Source organism: Patagioenas fasciata, chromosome 20 (genome assembly GCF_037038585.1).
Source record: "Patagioenas fasciata isolate bPatFas1 chromosome 20, bPatFas1.hap1, whole genome shotgun sequence".
In the NCBI taxonomy this organism is placed as follows: Eukaryota; Metazoa; Chordata; class Aves; order Columbiformes; family Columbidae; genus Patagioenas; species Patagioenas fasciata.
The window spans coordinates 10,245,889-10,261,898 of NC_092539.1; the positions used below are offsets into that span (position 1 = coordinate 10,245,889).

The 16,010-nt window shown below is 52.1% G+C and overlaps 1 protein-coding gene across 8 annotated transcripts in view; it reads left to right on the forward strand.

Annotated features, from left to right (window-relative positions):
• DAB2IP (DAB2 interacting protein) overlaps positions 1-16,010 on the forward strand; it is a 147,277-nt gene that overhangs the window by 86,056 nt on the left and 45,211 nt on the right. Inside the window, exon 1 of one of the 8 annotated variants that reach the window (XM_065853620.2) lies at positions 9,687-9,708. The exons of 6 other annotated variants lie outside the window; for them this stretch is intronic. Coding sequence is in view for 1 of the 2 variants with exons in the window: in XM_065853619.2 (XP_065709691.1) it covers positions 15,377-15,489 (113 nt within the window). In the remaining variant the exon portion in view is untranslated. Of the gene's footprint in view, positions 1-9,686; positions 9,709-15,021; positions 15,490-16,010 lie in introns of those variants that run through there. One more of the 8 variants, XM_065853619.2, reaches the window with a different exon arrangement.

Sequence of the window (16,010 nt, forward strand, 5' to 3'; positions counted from 1 at the left end):
TGTTGGCAGTGCCCCCATGGTAACTAATGTTATTTATTAATTAATTCTTGGAACTGCAGCCAAGCACGCACAGCAGCCCCAGCCCGTTGCTGCTGCGTGCTGAGCGAATCCGGACTGAAAAGGCAGCTGTTTGCGTGGGAACATCTCCAAGGGTGAAAGGGGAAGGAAAAATGCAGAACGGTGAGCGCCATTTGGTCATTTTAAATGAAAAACACTTTCATTGAGATGCGGTGAGCTGGGCCCAGCTTTCCTGGGATACCCCCAGCTCCTTGAGGTCTGAGCTTTTCAATGTCACTTTGGTTGTAGTTACAAACCAGAGTTGTTGTTGTTGTTGTTGTTCCCAAAATCGCATCCTCTTATCTTTAGTTTAATTTTCACGTCTAATCATAGACTCATAGAATGGTTTGGGTTGGAAAGGACCTTAAAGATCATCTAGTCCAACCCCCAATGAAATAGCCCTGTAATTAAATGTTCTTTAACAAATCCCCGGGCAGGATATCTCATGACAAAAACCACTCTGATTTTATTATTATTTCTAATGCAAGGTAATGAAATGTTTGAATCCCCATCAAGTGTAACTCAAGGGGTTAATCATTGAAGTTGAAAAATTAGCTCCATCATTTCTGCTCAGTGGATCTGCTCGATGCCCTGTTATGTTCCTGACTGTTTGTTTAGACTTTGAGACTATATTGTCCAGCCTAGAACATGCAATACATATAAATGCACATATGTTTGTATGAGCTTCTCTATGTTAGCACAGTATGGTTGGTTTCCTGGTTCACCGGGCAGTTAGCAATAGGTTAAATGCTGGGAAGGCTGAAGGAGAATGATAGGCTTCCGATGGCTGTGAAGTCTGGCTTGACAAACCTCCTAAGCACCTGACTAAGAAAAGCAGAGTAAGCCTGAAAAACATCTGAACTTGCTGAAATGTTCTCACGGAGAAATATTTCTGCATCTTCAATGTCCGCTACGAAAAAAGCAACTGTGTGCATGAGGCGGACGATCGCACGTGTCCTGCCGAGCCGGCCTGGCCGCTGGGGCTCTCTGCGCTCCCCTCTCCTGCTCGGACGTGTGTGAATGATGGGCAGACCCCACCAGGCTGGGCCAGCTCGGGGCAGATGTGGCCACCTGGGCTCTGGGAACAGGGCTGCCCAGAGCCGGGACCGGCTCAGCCGCCAGAGCCCCGGTTTAGACATCGAACCATCCTCCAAACTAGGTCAGCTGGGTATCAGAGTCTGCGCTCGCTGGATGTTCTGCTCTGGGGCATCTGAGCCCGGGCGAGTGAACGGTGACTGTGCCGTGAGCGCAGGGCAGCGGCTGCGTCACACCGTCCGTCCTGCTGATGGAGATGGCGACAGCGGAGCCCTTGGGGAGACCAGGAACCAGTAAAGGTTAAAAGCAGTCATTGTTTGGTATTTAGAGGCTTTACAGATAAAATTGCACGTCTCTGGCAGAGGACGTCTGCAGCAGATGCAGATAGCCAGGGAATGCAGTTACAGCCTCGCTAAGCAGCAGGCTGCGGGATGGGGGGCACGGCTGGCAGAACAGGGGGTGCTGACTGCACCCCCAAACCTGGCTGTGCCGGAGCAGCAGACAAACAGACCCGAAACAAGGTGTAGGGGAAGGTAAATCATCCCAAAGAAGGACTTTGGAGGCCTGTGCCCCGGTTCGTGGCTGTGCTGGAGGTGAAGCTGCAGCAGCGTGTGTCCCCAGCGCCCCTGGAGCAGGATGGGTCCCGCACAGCCCCCCCTGGCTCTGCACCCCGCCGGGCAGCGATCCCACCCGTCGGCAGCTCTTCCTCGGGCAAACACAGCCCTGTCTTCAGCAGCCAAGGAACGGGAACTTCCCTGGTGTCGTGGAGCGCCCGGAGCTGCTCCCAGCGTTCAGCTCCCTCGCTGAGGCTCCGTATGGGCTCTGCGAGGGTGCTGAGCTCTTCCAGTGGCGGTGGCAGAGCCCTGGCGCACAGACACGGCCCCGCGCGGACCGGCAGGTGTGTTTGGGGTGGTTCCGAGGCGCTGGAGCACTAAGTTCAGCTGGAAGGGCAGATGGTTTGGACTTGTTAGTCTGCATGTGGCCGTTCCTTCCTTGTGATCATCCTTCACCCCTCTTTGATCTGAGCTGTGCTGTTTCCTGGAAGGCTTCCAACATTCTTGGTGTAGCTATGAAGCTCCTTTTTTTTCCCCTTGTGCAGGCCACAACCCTCAAATTGAAGAAAGACGCTGCAGTGATGAGGTGGGACGGTTGTGTCTAAATCCAATTCTGGATAAACACGTCTGACTCCTTCAGACGTTCCTGATCTCTCGTTATTCCTAGAACAAGCGCAGAACAGGCAGCGGCAGCACGAGCTCCCACATCCACCTCCCAGTTTGACTCAGTGCCCTGTGGAAAATCATCCCCATGAGGGGCTCAGGCTGTGATTTGGGTACGGATGTTCAATACATTGAGAACTTCTGGCGGCCCTGGTTCCAGACTGACATGTCAGACAGATTCAGGTGCCAGAAGCACACTGGGAAGCAAGGACAGGCTTGGGAGCGCTGCCGGGAGCCACGGTGCGCTCGGACAGCGGGGTGATGGAAGAACCCCAGGGTACCCAGCTAGATGAGGATGTTCCTTCTATTATAAAAAGGACAACAGAAGTGTCGCACCCTGCTCCTACTTGGAGGGTTAGAAGCAAGAGAGAAAAGGCTTCTTTCTCTAGGGGTGAACAGTCACTTCTCCCTCCTCCAGCAGCCGCCTGACACCAGATAAGTAGCTGTGAGGTGATTCATAAAAAACTAATTTATAATTTGCCAGAATATAATCCTATTTGATCAGTGTTATTCAGTTCCTCTTTCTTTTAAAATTCAGTGCATTTAACTGTTCTACGAGGGTTTATGAATGTTTAAAAATTGCTTTGTGGTCCCTAAAGTAATTTGACAAGTCTGACAGCTATTGATTAAAAACCTGAAATTATTCAGACTGTAGGATGACTTGGGGGATTAGATAGAAAGTTTTTTCAAATGTGAAAGGAAATAAGATGTTGGAAAGTAAATATGTTCTTGAATATTTTTGAAAAATCCATTACAACTGTGAAATTAAATTGAAATGAGATACTTCGTGTGGAGATGAAGGAACTAAATGCTGGCTTTACTGTGTAGGCTTGGGGTGGAACCCACCATCCCGGGCCGAAAGTGGAAGGCGCTGGGGAGGGGGTGTTGGCGCGGATCCCACCTCAGGGAGCCCCTGTGCCTGCTGGGGACCCGCTGTGCGTCACGGGGCTGGATGCCGAGCGGGGGCGGCTGTGGGGCTGGCGGGAACGTGGCTGCTTTGTCCCGTGCGTGTGTTCCCGTGGGTCGGTGGGACAGGCGGGAGCTGGCGGAGCCTCAGCCCCCGGGTTGTCCTCATCTGCCCTCCTTGTGCACGGGCTCTGCGGTAGCGGGAGCAGCTCCTATGTGGATACCTCTGCCTCATCCTTCTCCACCAGACCTCCAGGAAGGGTGTCCAAGAACCAGCTGTACATCTCCGTACATGCCAACGACTCCCGTAAGAAACCATTAGACCAGCCGGGCCATTTTCCGTATGATCAGAAGGGACCTCTCGTTCAGCAGATCCAGACCTGTTGCTGACAACCATGTTTTAAAATATCCTCCTAAACGTGTTTTCTTTGTTTTAACATCACACCATCCCATGACGAGCAGGTCATGGTGGGCTTCCCCAGCCTGTTACCCCAGCGGGTACCACACGGCCCTCGCTTATCGCCAGTAATTCCAGTTTCAAAAGCCTGACTTAGGGGAGTCCACACGGTGCGACATGGAGCTCGTACACGGGATCCCCAGGCTGTGCGTGGGACTTTAAACCCTTGTGCTACATGTGGCCCTTGGTTATATTTCAGGGGCAGCATTAAGCTTTAAAAAATGAGTGGAAAGAAAGGAGACGTTCAACTGTCGTTACTGGCAGAGAATACTGGGCACGGCAAAGTTGTTCTGCAGCAGACAGGGATTATCCGTAAACCCCGTGCCTCCAAGTGGAGGACGGTCACAAAGCCGACCCCAGGCGCACTTTGAACTTGGCTACCTCTGATTAATTAAGTTTTTCTTTCCTTGAGCCTGATTTTGTACTTATGCCCAGAACGAAGGATTTAAGTTAAGAAACTGTTGAGAAATTGGAGGACAGCTCTCATCCCCTTTCTCATCGCATCCCCTTCCCTGCCACACGCACGCACACGTGGGGAGTGGAAAATCAGTCTCCAAAGACATTCCTGTCCCAGGATTCTTGTCATTCTCCTGCAATTGCACTGCTCTCCCTCTGGATTCTCATTCCTGCCAAGCCTGAAATGTCGGTGGGGCATGGCAAACGCTTGGCTAATACTGGCCATGGGTCTCAGGGCAGCGTGGAAGGTGTAATGGTGATTCTGCATTTGTATGGAAAGTAGGAAGGTATCTTCCATTCACTCGTTTAATGAGAGAGCTTTCCGGGATGTTTAAATCCATCAGTGGCAGAGGCACAGCTCTGGGGTGCTGGGGCTGAGAATGAGCCCCCGAAACATCACAGCCCTCCTCAGTTAATAGCTTTAATGATGCTAATATGAGTTCATTAACTTGCTGGTATGTACAGCCTTCTATATGGGCAGGGAAACATTGAATAACACATAAAGAAACCCATGCAGGTACAATGAAAACACGGGATTCACAGTTTTTGGTGTCCGTGCAGCGACTTGCCCAGCGCAGGAGACACGGGGTGCTTGATGGGACCAGCGGGGATGAGCGGGGCTCCCACACCACATTTTATAGCCCTTTGTGACTTCTGAGTGACACATTCGCAGGATTATTTCCACTCCAGGCTGAACAGGACAGTGGTACAAATCCCTCTGCTGAGACAGACGGACACCGGCTTTGACAAGTCCATCACAGCACAGTTTGTGGTGGGGAGAAGTGCAAATACGAGGCAGAATGGCTCAGGTTCTTTTATTCCTCTGCTTCTTTGGTGACCGCAATAGAGTTGTTTTGTTTTAGAGGGAGGTTTGTAGAACATAGTTGGGAATTTGCTGTTACCAACCAATTGAATCTGTCTGTGTCCTGGAAAGCCGTTCGACCACCGCTTTCCTAATGCGATTGTTGCGGTTGGCGTGTTGTGTGGGCCCTGGTGCTACATCCCAATAAATGCTCAAGGGTTTAGAGGGTGCTGGTTTTACATGTGCAGTCAGATCTAAAAAAACTTGTCAGAAATGATTCTGCTGATCCCTTAATTAGAATTCTTTAACCCACTTTTTGGAGGGGAAACAATTGTTTAGAGTAATGAGAGAGTACATTTGATTGAAGGATGTACAATAATCAGCCCAGAATCTGCTCTGCTGCATTCTACAGAATTAACTTATTTCTCTATATTTGTTCATATTCAAAGCATAAATAATTCAGCATTTTGTCTCTCTCTGTGAATGCGAGGAGCGTGCTTGCTGCTTTCAGATCAGACGGAGCAGCGCTGTTTATTACTCTGATGTTGGGGGATGATTGCTGCATATTTCATATCACCATAAATAAAGCCCCTGGTGCTGTGTTCCCACTCGTGGGACCGGCACGCGGCTCTGGCGCCTCTGAGCCACAGCACCGAGGTTTTGCTGGCCCAGCGTGGTCCAGGGCACGTGGCACCTGGCTCGAGCGCCGTGTCCAGCGTCCCCCGCAGCCCCCGCCTCCCCCGGCAAAGTCGTGTGTGTGACACAGGAACACTCGGAGACTTACACCCCGTGACAAAGCAAACACTGCAAGGAGTAAAACAAACCTCATTAAAATAGAGTGGCTGGATGATAAGGCGAATGTTTAACATACCTTTTAAAAACATTTTTCTTTTTCTTCGTTTTACCTTACTAATGCCTTTTAAAACCGCCTGAAAGTATTTTACACTAATTTCCAAAGTAGCTGGAGTTGTTAGCGTTCTTACAATGGGCACTGAACGTTTCCGATTGTAGTGGGTTTATTGCAAAGCGTGGGGAAAATACCGAGCAGTGGGTGTGTGGGCCATGCCTATTATTCCTAATTATGATTCAAATTTCTTCAAAGTGCGGTGCAAGCGTTAGAGCGTCCGACAGCGACGGGCCCGGGTGTTCTCGTTTGGGTCCATTCTCTGCACATCTGTGCAGGATTTTGCTCGTCCGCCTTGCTGAACTCCGGCTTATCACCCAGCGCCGTTTTCCATCTTCTCCTCTAAAATTCTTGTGCATTTTACCGAAGACACTTGCCAGAACACAGAGAGCGAGGCGCTGCTTGGCAATGCTGAAAAGCAAGGGAGAAAGAGAGCGCTTTGTCTGTGAGCCATTTGCAAGCCAAGACGGTCCCGCCGGGTCACATTCTTGTTCTCCCAGCCTTGGCATGGATCGTCTCCTTTCAGCGGAGTCCGGTGTCCCCAGTGTTCCCAAACTTGTTGTGGCGTTTGCACCAAGCTGGGATGGTCTGGATGCAACTGGAGCACGGCAGCGTCCTTCTGTGGGAACACGGGAGTCCCCCACGGCTCTCCAGCCACGTGGGACGGACGTGGGAGACCGAGCTCTGTGAGAGGGTCCACGTCAGCATCTCAGGGTGGATCGGACACAGGAGACCGAGCTCTGTGAGAGGGCCCACATCAGCATCTCAGGGTGGATTGGACACAGGAGACCGAGGTCTGTGAAAGGGTCCATGTCAGCATCTCAGGGTGGATCGGACACAGGAGACCGAGCTCTGTGAGAAGGTCCACGTCAGCATCCAGGGTGGATCGAACACGGGAGACCGAGCTCTGTGAGAAGGTCCACGTCAGCATCCAGGGTGGATCGGACATGGGAGACCGAGCTCTGTGAGAGGGTCCATGTCAGCATCCAGGGTGGATCAGACACGTCCTTCTTGGGTGACTCCCCAAGTTGTCCCCACTTAGGGTGCTTGGCTGTGCCCCACGGAGCGGTCTTGGTGCCTGGAGCGCTTTCAGCAGGAGTTGAACCGCCTGGCGTGCTCCAGGAGCAGCGCGACTCCCCTGGGGTATGGAATGAGCACTGGTCCTCAGCACCGACTCTTGCTGGTCACAGTTGGCTCCTGTGGCACCCACTGAGTGGTCACAGCCCGAAGACGGCGTGGCCGGGCAGCGGGAGCGTGCGGAGGAACAGCCCTGAGGAGCAGGCAAAGGCAGCAACGCCGCACAGTGTTAAACAGATGTGGGTCAGCAACGCTTCAAGCCCCTTCCTCTGCTGGAACACAGCCATTTTGCTTGTTTAGTATTCTAAAAGCGGAGCTAATAACTATTTTTGTCGCTATTCTCATTTCTCACGTACGTATAAAACCTCTGTTGACGTTTAGCTTGACAAGCCAGGCTGCAGTTACGATGCCAAAAATCTCAAAACTGTCATGGAGTGAGACAAGGACAAAAGAAGAAAACAACTTAGATAAAAGGGCTGTGGGCTCAGAAATGCTGCATGTGGCACACGTCCCAATCCTCAGAGAGACCTATTAATTTACATCATGGAAGTCTTTATGGCGCACAACTCAAGTGGCTTCCTGGCTCCATTTGGGATCTCTTTGGATTGATGAAGAAGCTGCTTTCACACTTCTACAGGCAAAGGCATTTAGAAGCATTTTTGTTTCCTAAAGTGTGTAAGGTGTATAAGGGAAGCCACATGTCAAAGGCAGGCCTTCTGTACTCAGAAACTGCACGTCAACCTAATGCAGGTTTTTCTTTTATTGCCTTCTTCCCAACAATAGTGTTCAGACTTAGATGTATTAATAACACTCAGTGCTGTGCTGCATCCTTGGTGCTTTGTGTCTGAGCAGGGAGACGACCTGGGTCAGGCTGACGTGAAGTCACGGGCGGGAATCGGCACCGGCGTTTGGGTTTCCACCCCCGGCTTCCTTCCAGCTCTTGTTTTCCTTTTGTCAAGACAATTACATTGGTCCTTATTAAAATAAAACCAGAAGAGGGGTAAAATGATTCATCTTTCCAAGCAGCTTTGCTAAGGAGCGGCATTAAATCAACATCATCGGGAATGTGTCTGCTTAGGAAAATGCGCTTTGTCCATGGGGCTGGGCTGCTCCAGAGGCCGCGTCCTTTTTCAGCTGGGAGGGCTCAAGCACAACGCTGTGCTGGGGACTGGTGTGTCTGACTGGGACCAGAAGATGGGTGTTTGCCCTGGTACCGTCATCCCGGGGGGCAGAGCCGAGGGCAGGGTCCGGCTGAACCCATGGGGTGCCCCTGACCCATTGTGGGGAGCAGCTGCTGCAGCCCCAGCTGAAGCTGCCTCCTGCCAGGGACTGGAGTGACACCTCCCACCCGCTCTAATCTCTTTATGAAAACCAAAACTGAACTAAAAAAAACAACCCTTAATCAAAAATCTAAGTCGTTATCCTGTGATTTGCAGACGGGGACGTGTGCGTTGGGGGCACTTCAGGGAGACGGTGCTTGGCAGCCTTTCCGACGCTGTCGAACGCCGCGCGGCAGCTGCCGGGGCAGCTGCTTTTTGCAGAGCGTAGGTTGGAGAGCGCTGAACCCATCCCTCTGCACCGGGGAAGATGAGCTGGTATTATTCATGGCATTCCCCCCGTAATCAGCCAACCAGATCCTCATCAGTTGTGCTTTTCTCAAGTGCCCAAAGAAGTGAAGAAATCGTGGATCGTTTTTCTCACTTGGCAATGGTTTTAATTTCTCGGAAGTCTGCGCTCTACCAGTACTGTCCCTGTCCCACCCCTTCCATGCTGAGCGTGCCAAGCAATTTGAATTGTCATCTTCGTGCTCTGTAGATGAGATATGACTGGAGATTATGGAGTGACTTAGTCCCAGAATGTGCTCGGTTACTCATCAACAGCCGTTGTCCGTTTGTGTAATTCCCGTTGACAAGCCGATCATTTCCTGATGGAAGGAGAGCCCTGGCCACAGGCCTGCGCACAGCCTGGCCCCGTGATCACCCTCCACGTGGTCACCGCCACTGAGACCATTCCCGGGTGCGTGTGTCCGGGTTTTGGGAGCTGGCAGCGTTTGTCCTGCTCTGGAAGATGAAGTCCGTCAGCTGCAAATGCAGCGCAGGCAGAGAGGAGCAATCCCACGGGGCTGGGCATGGGGAGTGGAGCTTTTCGCCGGAGAGTTTGCAGGCAGGATGGGCTGAGAAGGCCAACCGCTGGACACGGGAGAAGTGGCGCTGTATGAGGTCCCCTAAGGCCATTGTGTGGCCTCTGCCACCCTGGCCAGCAGCCGGGGCAGGGGACGCCTGTGTGGGGGCTGTGGCAGGATCCTGGCACAGCAGCTCTGCCAAGAGCTCCCCTTTCACCCGAGCTGCTCTGGGAGCTTCAGCTGCATCACCAGCATCGGGCTGTGCCCAGTTTGTCCCCTCGATCAACCCTGCTTGACCTCCAGCCCTGGAACAGAGACATCAGGAGATGGTTGTGGTCAGTCCTGTCCTGGAAGGGAGAGCTGGTACAGTCTGGGGCCACACTACATTTTAAAATGGCTCCAGTTGTTTTATGAAGCCACTTTAGGTTTTCATGCTGCTCGTGCAGGACCGGTGACTGCAGTGACTTACAGCTCTTGTTTGCGATGACAAGTGGAAGCCAGCTGGGACTGGTTGGGCTGGGCTGGACTTTGCTTCGCAGTGTTTACAGGGCTGTTGCTCATGTGGGAATTAACCTGCTGCTTTCATTTTTGATCTGCTGAAATGGTATTTAAAGACATGCAGCCTCTCTGTTGTGAGGCTGGCAGGGAGAAGAGGCTCCTGCTGCTGGATGGGAGGTGAGTGACCGGGTGGAGGTGGCCGGGACCCAGACACGCACCCTGTGCTCCTCCTGCTCCTGCCCGCTGCAGCGGGAGCCCAGCAGGCTGTGCCACCCCAGGGGTCTGTCTGTCCCTCCGCCCCTCTGCACTGGGGATGCTGCAGGACCCACCGTCCTCCTGGGCAGCACTGGGTTTCTCATGGCTTTGACCGGGTCTTAGGCAGAAAAAGAGGTGTAGGGAACCAGGAGAGGAGGCAGCAGGCGGCTGGGAAGGGGCAAAAGTGAGGGCAGTAGATGTTGGGAAGGAATTTGCAGAGCTGGACCCCGGAGTTCAGCCTCGTGCTCCGGGTCGTTCTGGCACAACCCTGCCCCAGCGCTGCCCATTCCTGAGCTGCTGGCTCTGGAGAAGCTCTGCGGGGTCCGTGTGTGCCTGCCCTGTCTGGCGGGGCCGGCAGAGCCGTGCGGAGCCGGGGGGGCTGCGGTGGCTCATGCACCGGGATGGAGGCGGCAGCCCCGGCCGTGGGCAGCGCAGCAAAGCCCCGCTCAGCGAGCAGGCTGAGCTTTATAGGCACTTCAGCCTACAAATCTGTCAGCTGCGTCCCCGAGTGGAGTAGGTTCTGATTTACCGATTTACAGCTCCTGTTACCGGAGTAAATCACGGTGCTAACAGCCAACTGATGGGAGTCCGGCACCTCCGCAACCCGCAGCTGGTTAAACTGGCCCAGCGTGCCGGAGATGTTACCCTGGCTGGGGGGCTTTATGGCCCATCATTCCCTGCCCCTTCTCTTTGCCTCATTTCTCATCAGAGAAGGCACAGAGCCCTTTACAGAGCATCAGCCACGTGTGCCCACGGACACACGCCCCTCCAAACCAGAGTCCGGTTTTGGCTGTGATGGTGTAAATCCAGGGCAGCCTCACCAGCTCAGCAGCAGATTGCAATTTTGTTAATGAGAACATACGCTGGCCCCATGTATTCCCGGGGATTTGACCTGGGCTTAGCATCTGTCACGATAAGAAGCGGTTGAGCGGCGCTGGTGCGGTGGCAGTTCCGGGGGTGGGCAGCGGCACGGGGGTCCCTGCCTCCTCCCTCTTGAGAGTTTCGTGTTCCAGCACAGGAAGAAAGAAGATTTGTGGAAATCAGCGTCTTAAGAAATGAAGTGCAAGAGCAAAATCTAAACCCTGACTTTCCAGATCAAAACATTCTGGATTTTCTCAGAACTAAGTAAACCGGGATTTTTTGTTTTCTGCTATGCAGATTTGACCCTTTGGAGCTGGGGAACTACAAAGGAAAACCTCCCAGATTCTGTCTCTGTAAAAATTCTGCACACCACCACTATCAGTGTCAAATACAGCCGTTTTGGCAGTGAACATGAGCTGAAGTTTAATTTGGTTAATAACTCAGGCAAGTTAATCCTGTTCAGGGATGGATCAAACCAGTTTCAGTGCATCTGTGTCAGTGCTTTGCATCTGTCTGACTGCATTGATTCAGAACAGCTTGGTTACAAGGGGAGGTTGTTCCTCGTGTGCTGGATCAGGGCTCCGCTCCCGTCCCGCGCTCCGCAGCTCCTGGTGAAGTTTCCCTCTGCCTCCCCCGTGCAGAAGACAAGGATGGAGGGTTTTGTGTATCTGCTCGCAGAGCTCGTTTGTCTCTTCGTGTCCCATCCAGAAACTTGTGTTTCTGGTCAGAAAGATTGAGTGGGTGTAATTTCACCTCTCGGGGAGAAGTAATCAAACGCTAGGAAGACTCATGCGGGTTGACCTCTCTGTTTGAAGCTCATATGTTGGTAATGACAATTAGGGGTTTCTAAACTTGTTATCTTTATCACAAACCATGACTCTCGTTTACAGTAGAATAACTGGTGTTTTCGTCTTTGGGAGCCACATCCTATCCTCAGTCCTGTGAAGCTGTAACTACCTCTTAACAGCTTTCCCAGACCCACAGATGTAGCAGCTGGGAAACTGAGGCACGAGAAAGGAGTCTGACCGCACCGGCCCCGTGCAGAACAGTCAAAGCCTTTCTCCAGGCTGTACTTCTCTAGGAATCACTGTCATACTCTATCAGCTCTTGCTATACAGAGACTTACATGAAATCATTTCTATTCCATTGAAGTCATTTTCAGAGATTAATTTTTTAGGGTATGGACGTTGATTCCCGCATGCCCGTGCCGCCCTCCCCAGCCCCGTCCAGGGACCGCTCGTTGTCTGAGCCGCAGGAAAGCTCACCTGCCCTCATTTATTGACAAAATTAATTTTAGGTTTAAAATGGGGCTGTCGTTTATGAGCCCCGTTCAGTCTGTTCTTCGCTCCCGAGTCTCCGCTCTGACCTTTTCCGTATCTCAGCTCCTCTGGGCTGTACGTTCGTTAGTTAAACCTGGGGAGGGAGCAGCAGGTGTGGGGTGCGGATAAGGACTGCGTGCAGGCTCGGCTCCGTGCTTATCCACGCACCCCGAGCGGGCTGCGGCTCTCATTTAATTTAGGGCAGTGCCAGGGTTTAGACTTTAAGACTTTTTCCACAGTTTGTAAGTTTTAATGACGATTTTTAGCTCATCTCTGGAAGCAGCTGTCCCTGGCATTGCGCGGAGTATGCAGCAATGATACCTCACTTTAAAAATGAGCTGGGGAGCTGCTGCAGCGCACCCGGTACCGCAAAGTTTAATTCCAGAGAGGGTCCCGGGGGCTGAACAGAGAGGTCAGCCCTGGGTTAGTCAGGAAAGAGGATGGAGAGAGCAGTGAAGAACACTGAGGTCATCTTTAAAATACCTTTCCTTTTCCTGCCTGTGTGCTGGGGTAGATGGGGAGCACAATGGGGGTGTGCGAGCTTTCCAGCGCCGGTGGCTTTTCCTGAGGCCCTGTTCTCCCGGGCGTTGCTGCACGGGTTCTGCAGACAGACAGACAGACACATCTTGCTGCTTGGGGACCGGGGGGGTGTTTTAGTGTGGACGCGGCTGTTTGCAGAGGTCGGGCTGGGTCGCTGTCAGTGGTTTCTGGGGCTCCCGGCATCCCTGCGCGCCTCCTGCTTTCCCTTCACCCCTCTGCATGCAGTGGACAACGGTGCGGAAGGCGCAGTGTCTTCAAGGGCCGCGTCTCCTGCCGGCTGCCGGAGGCAGGGCAGAGCAGGGGCTGCGCGGGATGGATTGATTGCCTGCGCTTACAGCGCTGAAAGCCACAGAAAAATCATCGGCTCCATCGGTGTGAATCTCTCATTCCATCTGAAAAGAAGGTTCCCATGAGAAGGATGTGCTTTATATCCCTAAAAGACACTAAAATCTATCTGGCTAGAAGGCAGATAGCAATTGGAAGAAATTAGCTTTATATCCTGGTGCCATCTCTGGATAAAATACAACCAAAACAAACTTTAAAATGCTTTGAGCTTTTCCTCTTTTTTATTTTAAGGAATTGCTCAGGAGCAGCAAAAGAACATTTTCCTAACTTTATTCCGATAGTAAACTTTTCATTGATTGGATGTTGGTTTTTAAGGACATCATTTTAAGAACATCATTCAGTCTCTGAAGTCAGCTATTACCTATTAAACTGAAGCTATTATATATGCCAATATCGTTAGACAGAAGGACAAATCAAAATAAAATGGAGTTGAGATGCTAAAACATGTAGTTGTGTTTGCCAGGCTGGAAGTCACACCCCATTGGTGCCCCGCGTAGTTTGGATTTGAAATTCAAAACTTGACTCCTGCAAATGCTCCTTGGCTCAAATTGTCATTGAATGTTAAGCAGCGTCTCTAAAGCGAGACTAATAGCACCAAATGATATTGAATGTTTGCAGGAATGGGACCGCACAAAAAGGTTTCTGAAAATCTGCTGCTAATAACAGTGTTACATTTTAAATAAAACCTCAGAAAAGACGAGTGGCATCTCGGTAAAGACAGGTTTGCCATTGATCAGGATGACGTTCCTAGAGGAGATTCTAATGCTTGCTCAGGAAAGCAGAAAAGTGAAGCTAATTACAAAGAGAAAAAGAAATTGGCTGGTCCAGATCCACTGTCCAGCCGCAATGAAATGCGGAGTAAGAGGCAGCATTAGTCAGAGGTTAAATATCCCTCGATGTAAATACGATTGGATACGGTGCTGGGTTTTTCAGAAGCGCTGGGTGTCAATGCTGCAGCTCGGCTGTTGTGACCATCGAGCACATTTAATGAAGAAACCTTTTCATAATCTCGTAGTTTGACCTGGCCATCGCTCCTCTGGTCTGCAGGGCCTGGCTGGTTTTTGTGCCCTTCAGCTCCAGATCACCCGCGTGCTGGACTGAGCTGAAGGACAGAACAAACACGCCAAGGTGACGGCTGCTCCGTGGTTCCTGGAGGCCACTGCGAGGACGTGCAGGTTGATGGAGGAACGTTGGGAGTGCTGAGAGCTGATTGAACGGTACCTGCAGTGACATCCGTACACGGCTTGATGGTGCCACAGGTTGTAGTTCATCCATGGAAGAGTTTTTCAGAAGAACCCCACAACAATGGCTGTGCCCACCCCCGTGCTTGTCACCCAGTGACAGCCAGTGGTGCAGTTACATGTCTTTTTATGTTAATTATGCTGAAATATGGGATTGTTTGAACTATCTAAAATAAGCATTTATTAGGACATTAACAGGCATTTTGATTTTAACTGTAAGTTTGGAATCAATCTGGATAATCACAGTCCCTTCCACTGCCAGCTCTTCAAGGTTGTCAGGGAATTGGTTTTTTCCCAGTGATAGACAGCGTGGTCATAAAGCCCCAGCTTCACACTCAATAAAAAGTGAGAGATACCTGGGTTTAATGGCTCAGAAGGGTAAACACAGCAGGAGTTTGGAAAGGTCGCTGCCCAGAGGGCTGGCAGCGCGTTACCCTCGAGAACATGGGCGGGGGTGATGGTGTGAATGGATGTGCAGCGGGACGGTGACCTGAGCTCCTGGGGGCTCCGCATTCGTGTTCCTCAATGTCCCAATGCCTGACTGGTGTGTGAGCCCTGCCCAGACTGCCTGGAACTGCAGGTTTGGGACAGGGGAAATTCGGCTGGGCAGTTCCCAGCACACAGAGCTCTTTTGCTGGGGCTTGCTGGTCTCTTCCATGCTGTCTGGCCGCAGCAGCGGAGCTGTGCTGGGTCCCCATGTCAGCTGGGGCTGCTGCGCTTCCCAGCACATCTGGCTTCCTGCTGGAACGCCGGCCAAAGCACATGCCTGTCAGGTTCTGTACTTCCTTCCAGATTGCCCTAATAATGTGTCTGAACGTGCAACAGAAAATATTCCAGCGCAGGGCTGCACAGAGAACCTGGATTCTCTCTTCTCCCTCTGCCTTCGATCTGTTCCGCTCTCCACCCACTGCAACTGTGAGGGCTCGTTCCAAAGTTCAGGTTCTGCAGTTTCGTGCCTTGCCAGGAAGATAAAAAGCTTGGTAAAACTGTAACTTGACCTTCGCGTTTCGCCGCAGCGAGGTAGATAAGGCGGTGGAGGAAGTACGGAGAGCAAAACAGTGATGGCTGCGGAGAAGGGGACCCCACCAGCCAAGCGCTGCCCGCTGAGGACCCAGATGTGCTTTTCGGGAGCTGCCGGTGAGCCCGATATGGCTCTGGATTGCTGAGCAGGATCTCAGTCCGGCGTGCACCATATTTTTGCCCCTGTGCTGCTGCTGCTGCTGCAGATTTGAGAACGAAAAGATTGACCAAAGCTGCCTGCTATTATTTTTGGCTACTCCAGCAATGTATCAAAAACCTGACGCTGGGCTGATGCTGGTGCCCTACTTTATAGAAGCCTTGAAAAGCAGATCGAGGACAGCGAGCTTGTCTCTCTGCGTGGCACCAGCCAACAAAGGGTGAGAAAACTTCAAACCGCTGGCAGGGGAAACAGGGGGAGGCAAAACGGAGGTTAAATGGGCTAAATGCAGAGCACTGTTTGCAGACTGCGAGGGGAAGGGTCTGCATGTTCTCAGCTAAGGCGGTAAGGTCGGAAATGCACCGACCGGCTGTTCTGCTCCAGCGTGGCTGCTGAGCCGATGCCGTCATCCTCGGGGCGCGGGGGTCCGGTTTACCCTGGAAGGAAGAAAAGGACCCCACTGGCCTTAGGTGGCAGCCAGTGCTCCTTATTATTCAAGCCCAGCCGTAATGCTGCCAGTCCTTGATGTTGTCTGGATGCTTTGGAGGGGGGAGAGTGCCGTGCCCACCTCTGGCTGAGGGGGAGAGGCACGTAAGTGAGGATGTGCAGGGAGCCGGTGCCAGAGCTGGGCAGGGAACCTACCAATTTTGACCCGTTTGTCAGCGCCGTGCGTGGTGGTGCTGGCTGGAGGGATGGGGATGGTCCGGCTGGGAATCCGGCTTGCAAGGCACTGGAGGAGGC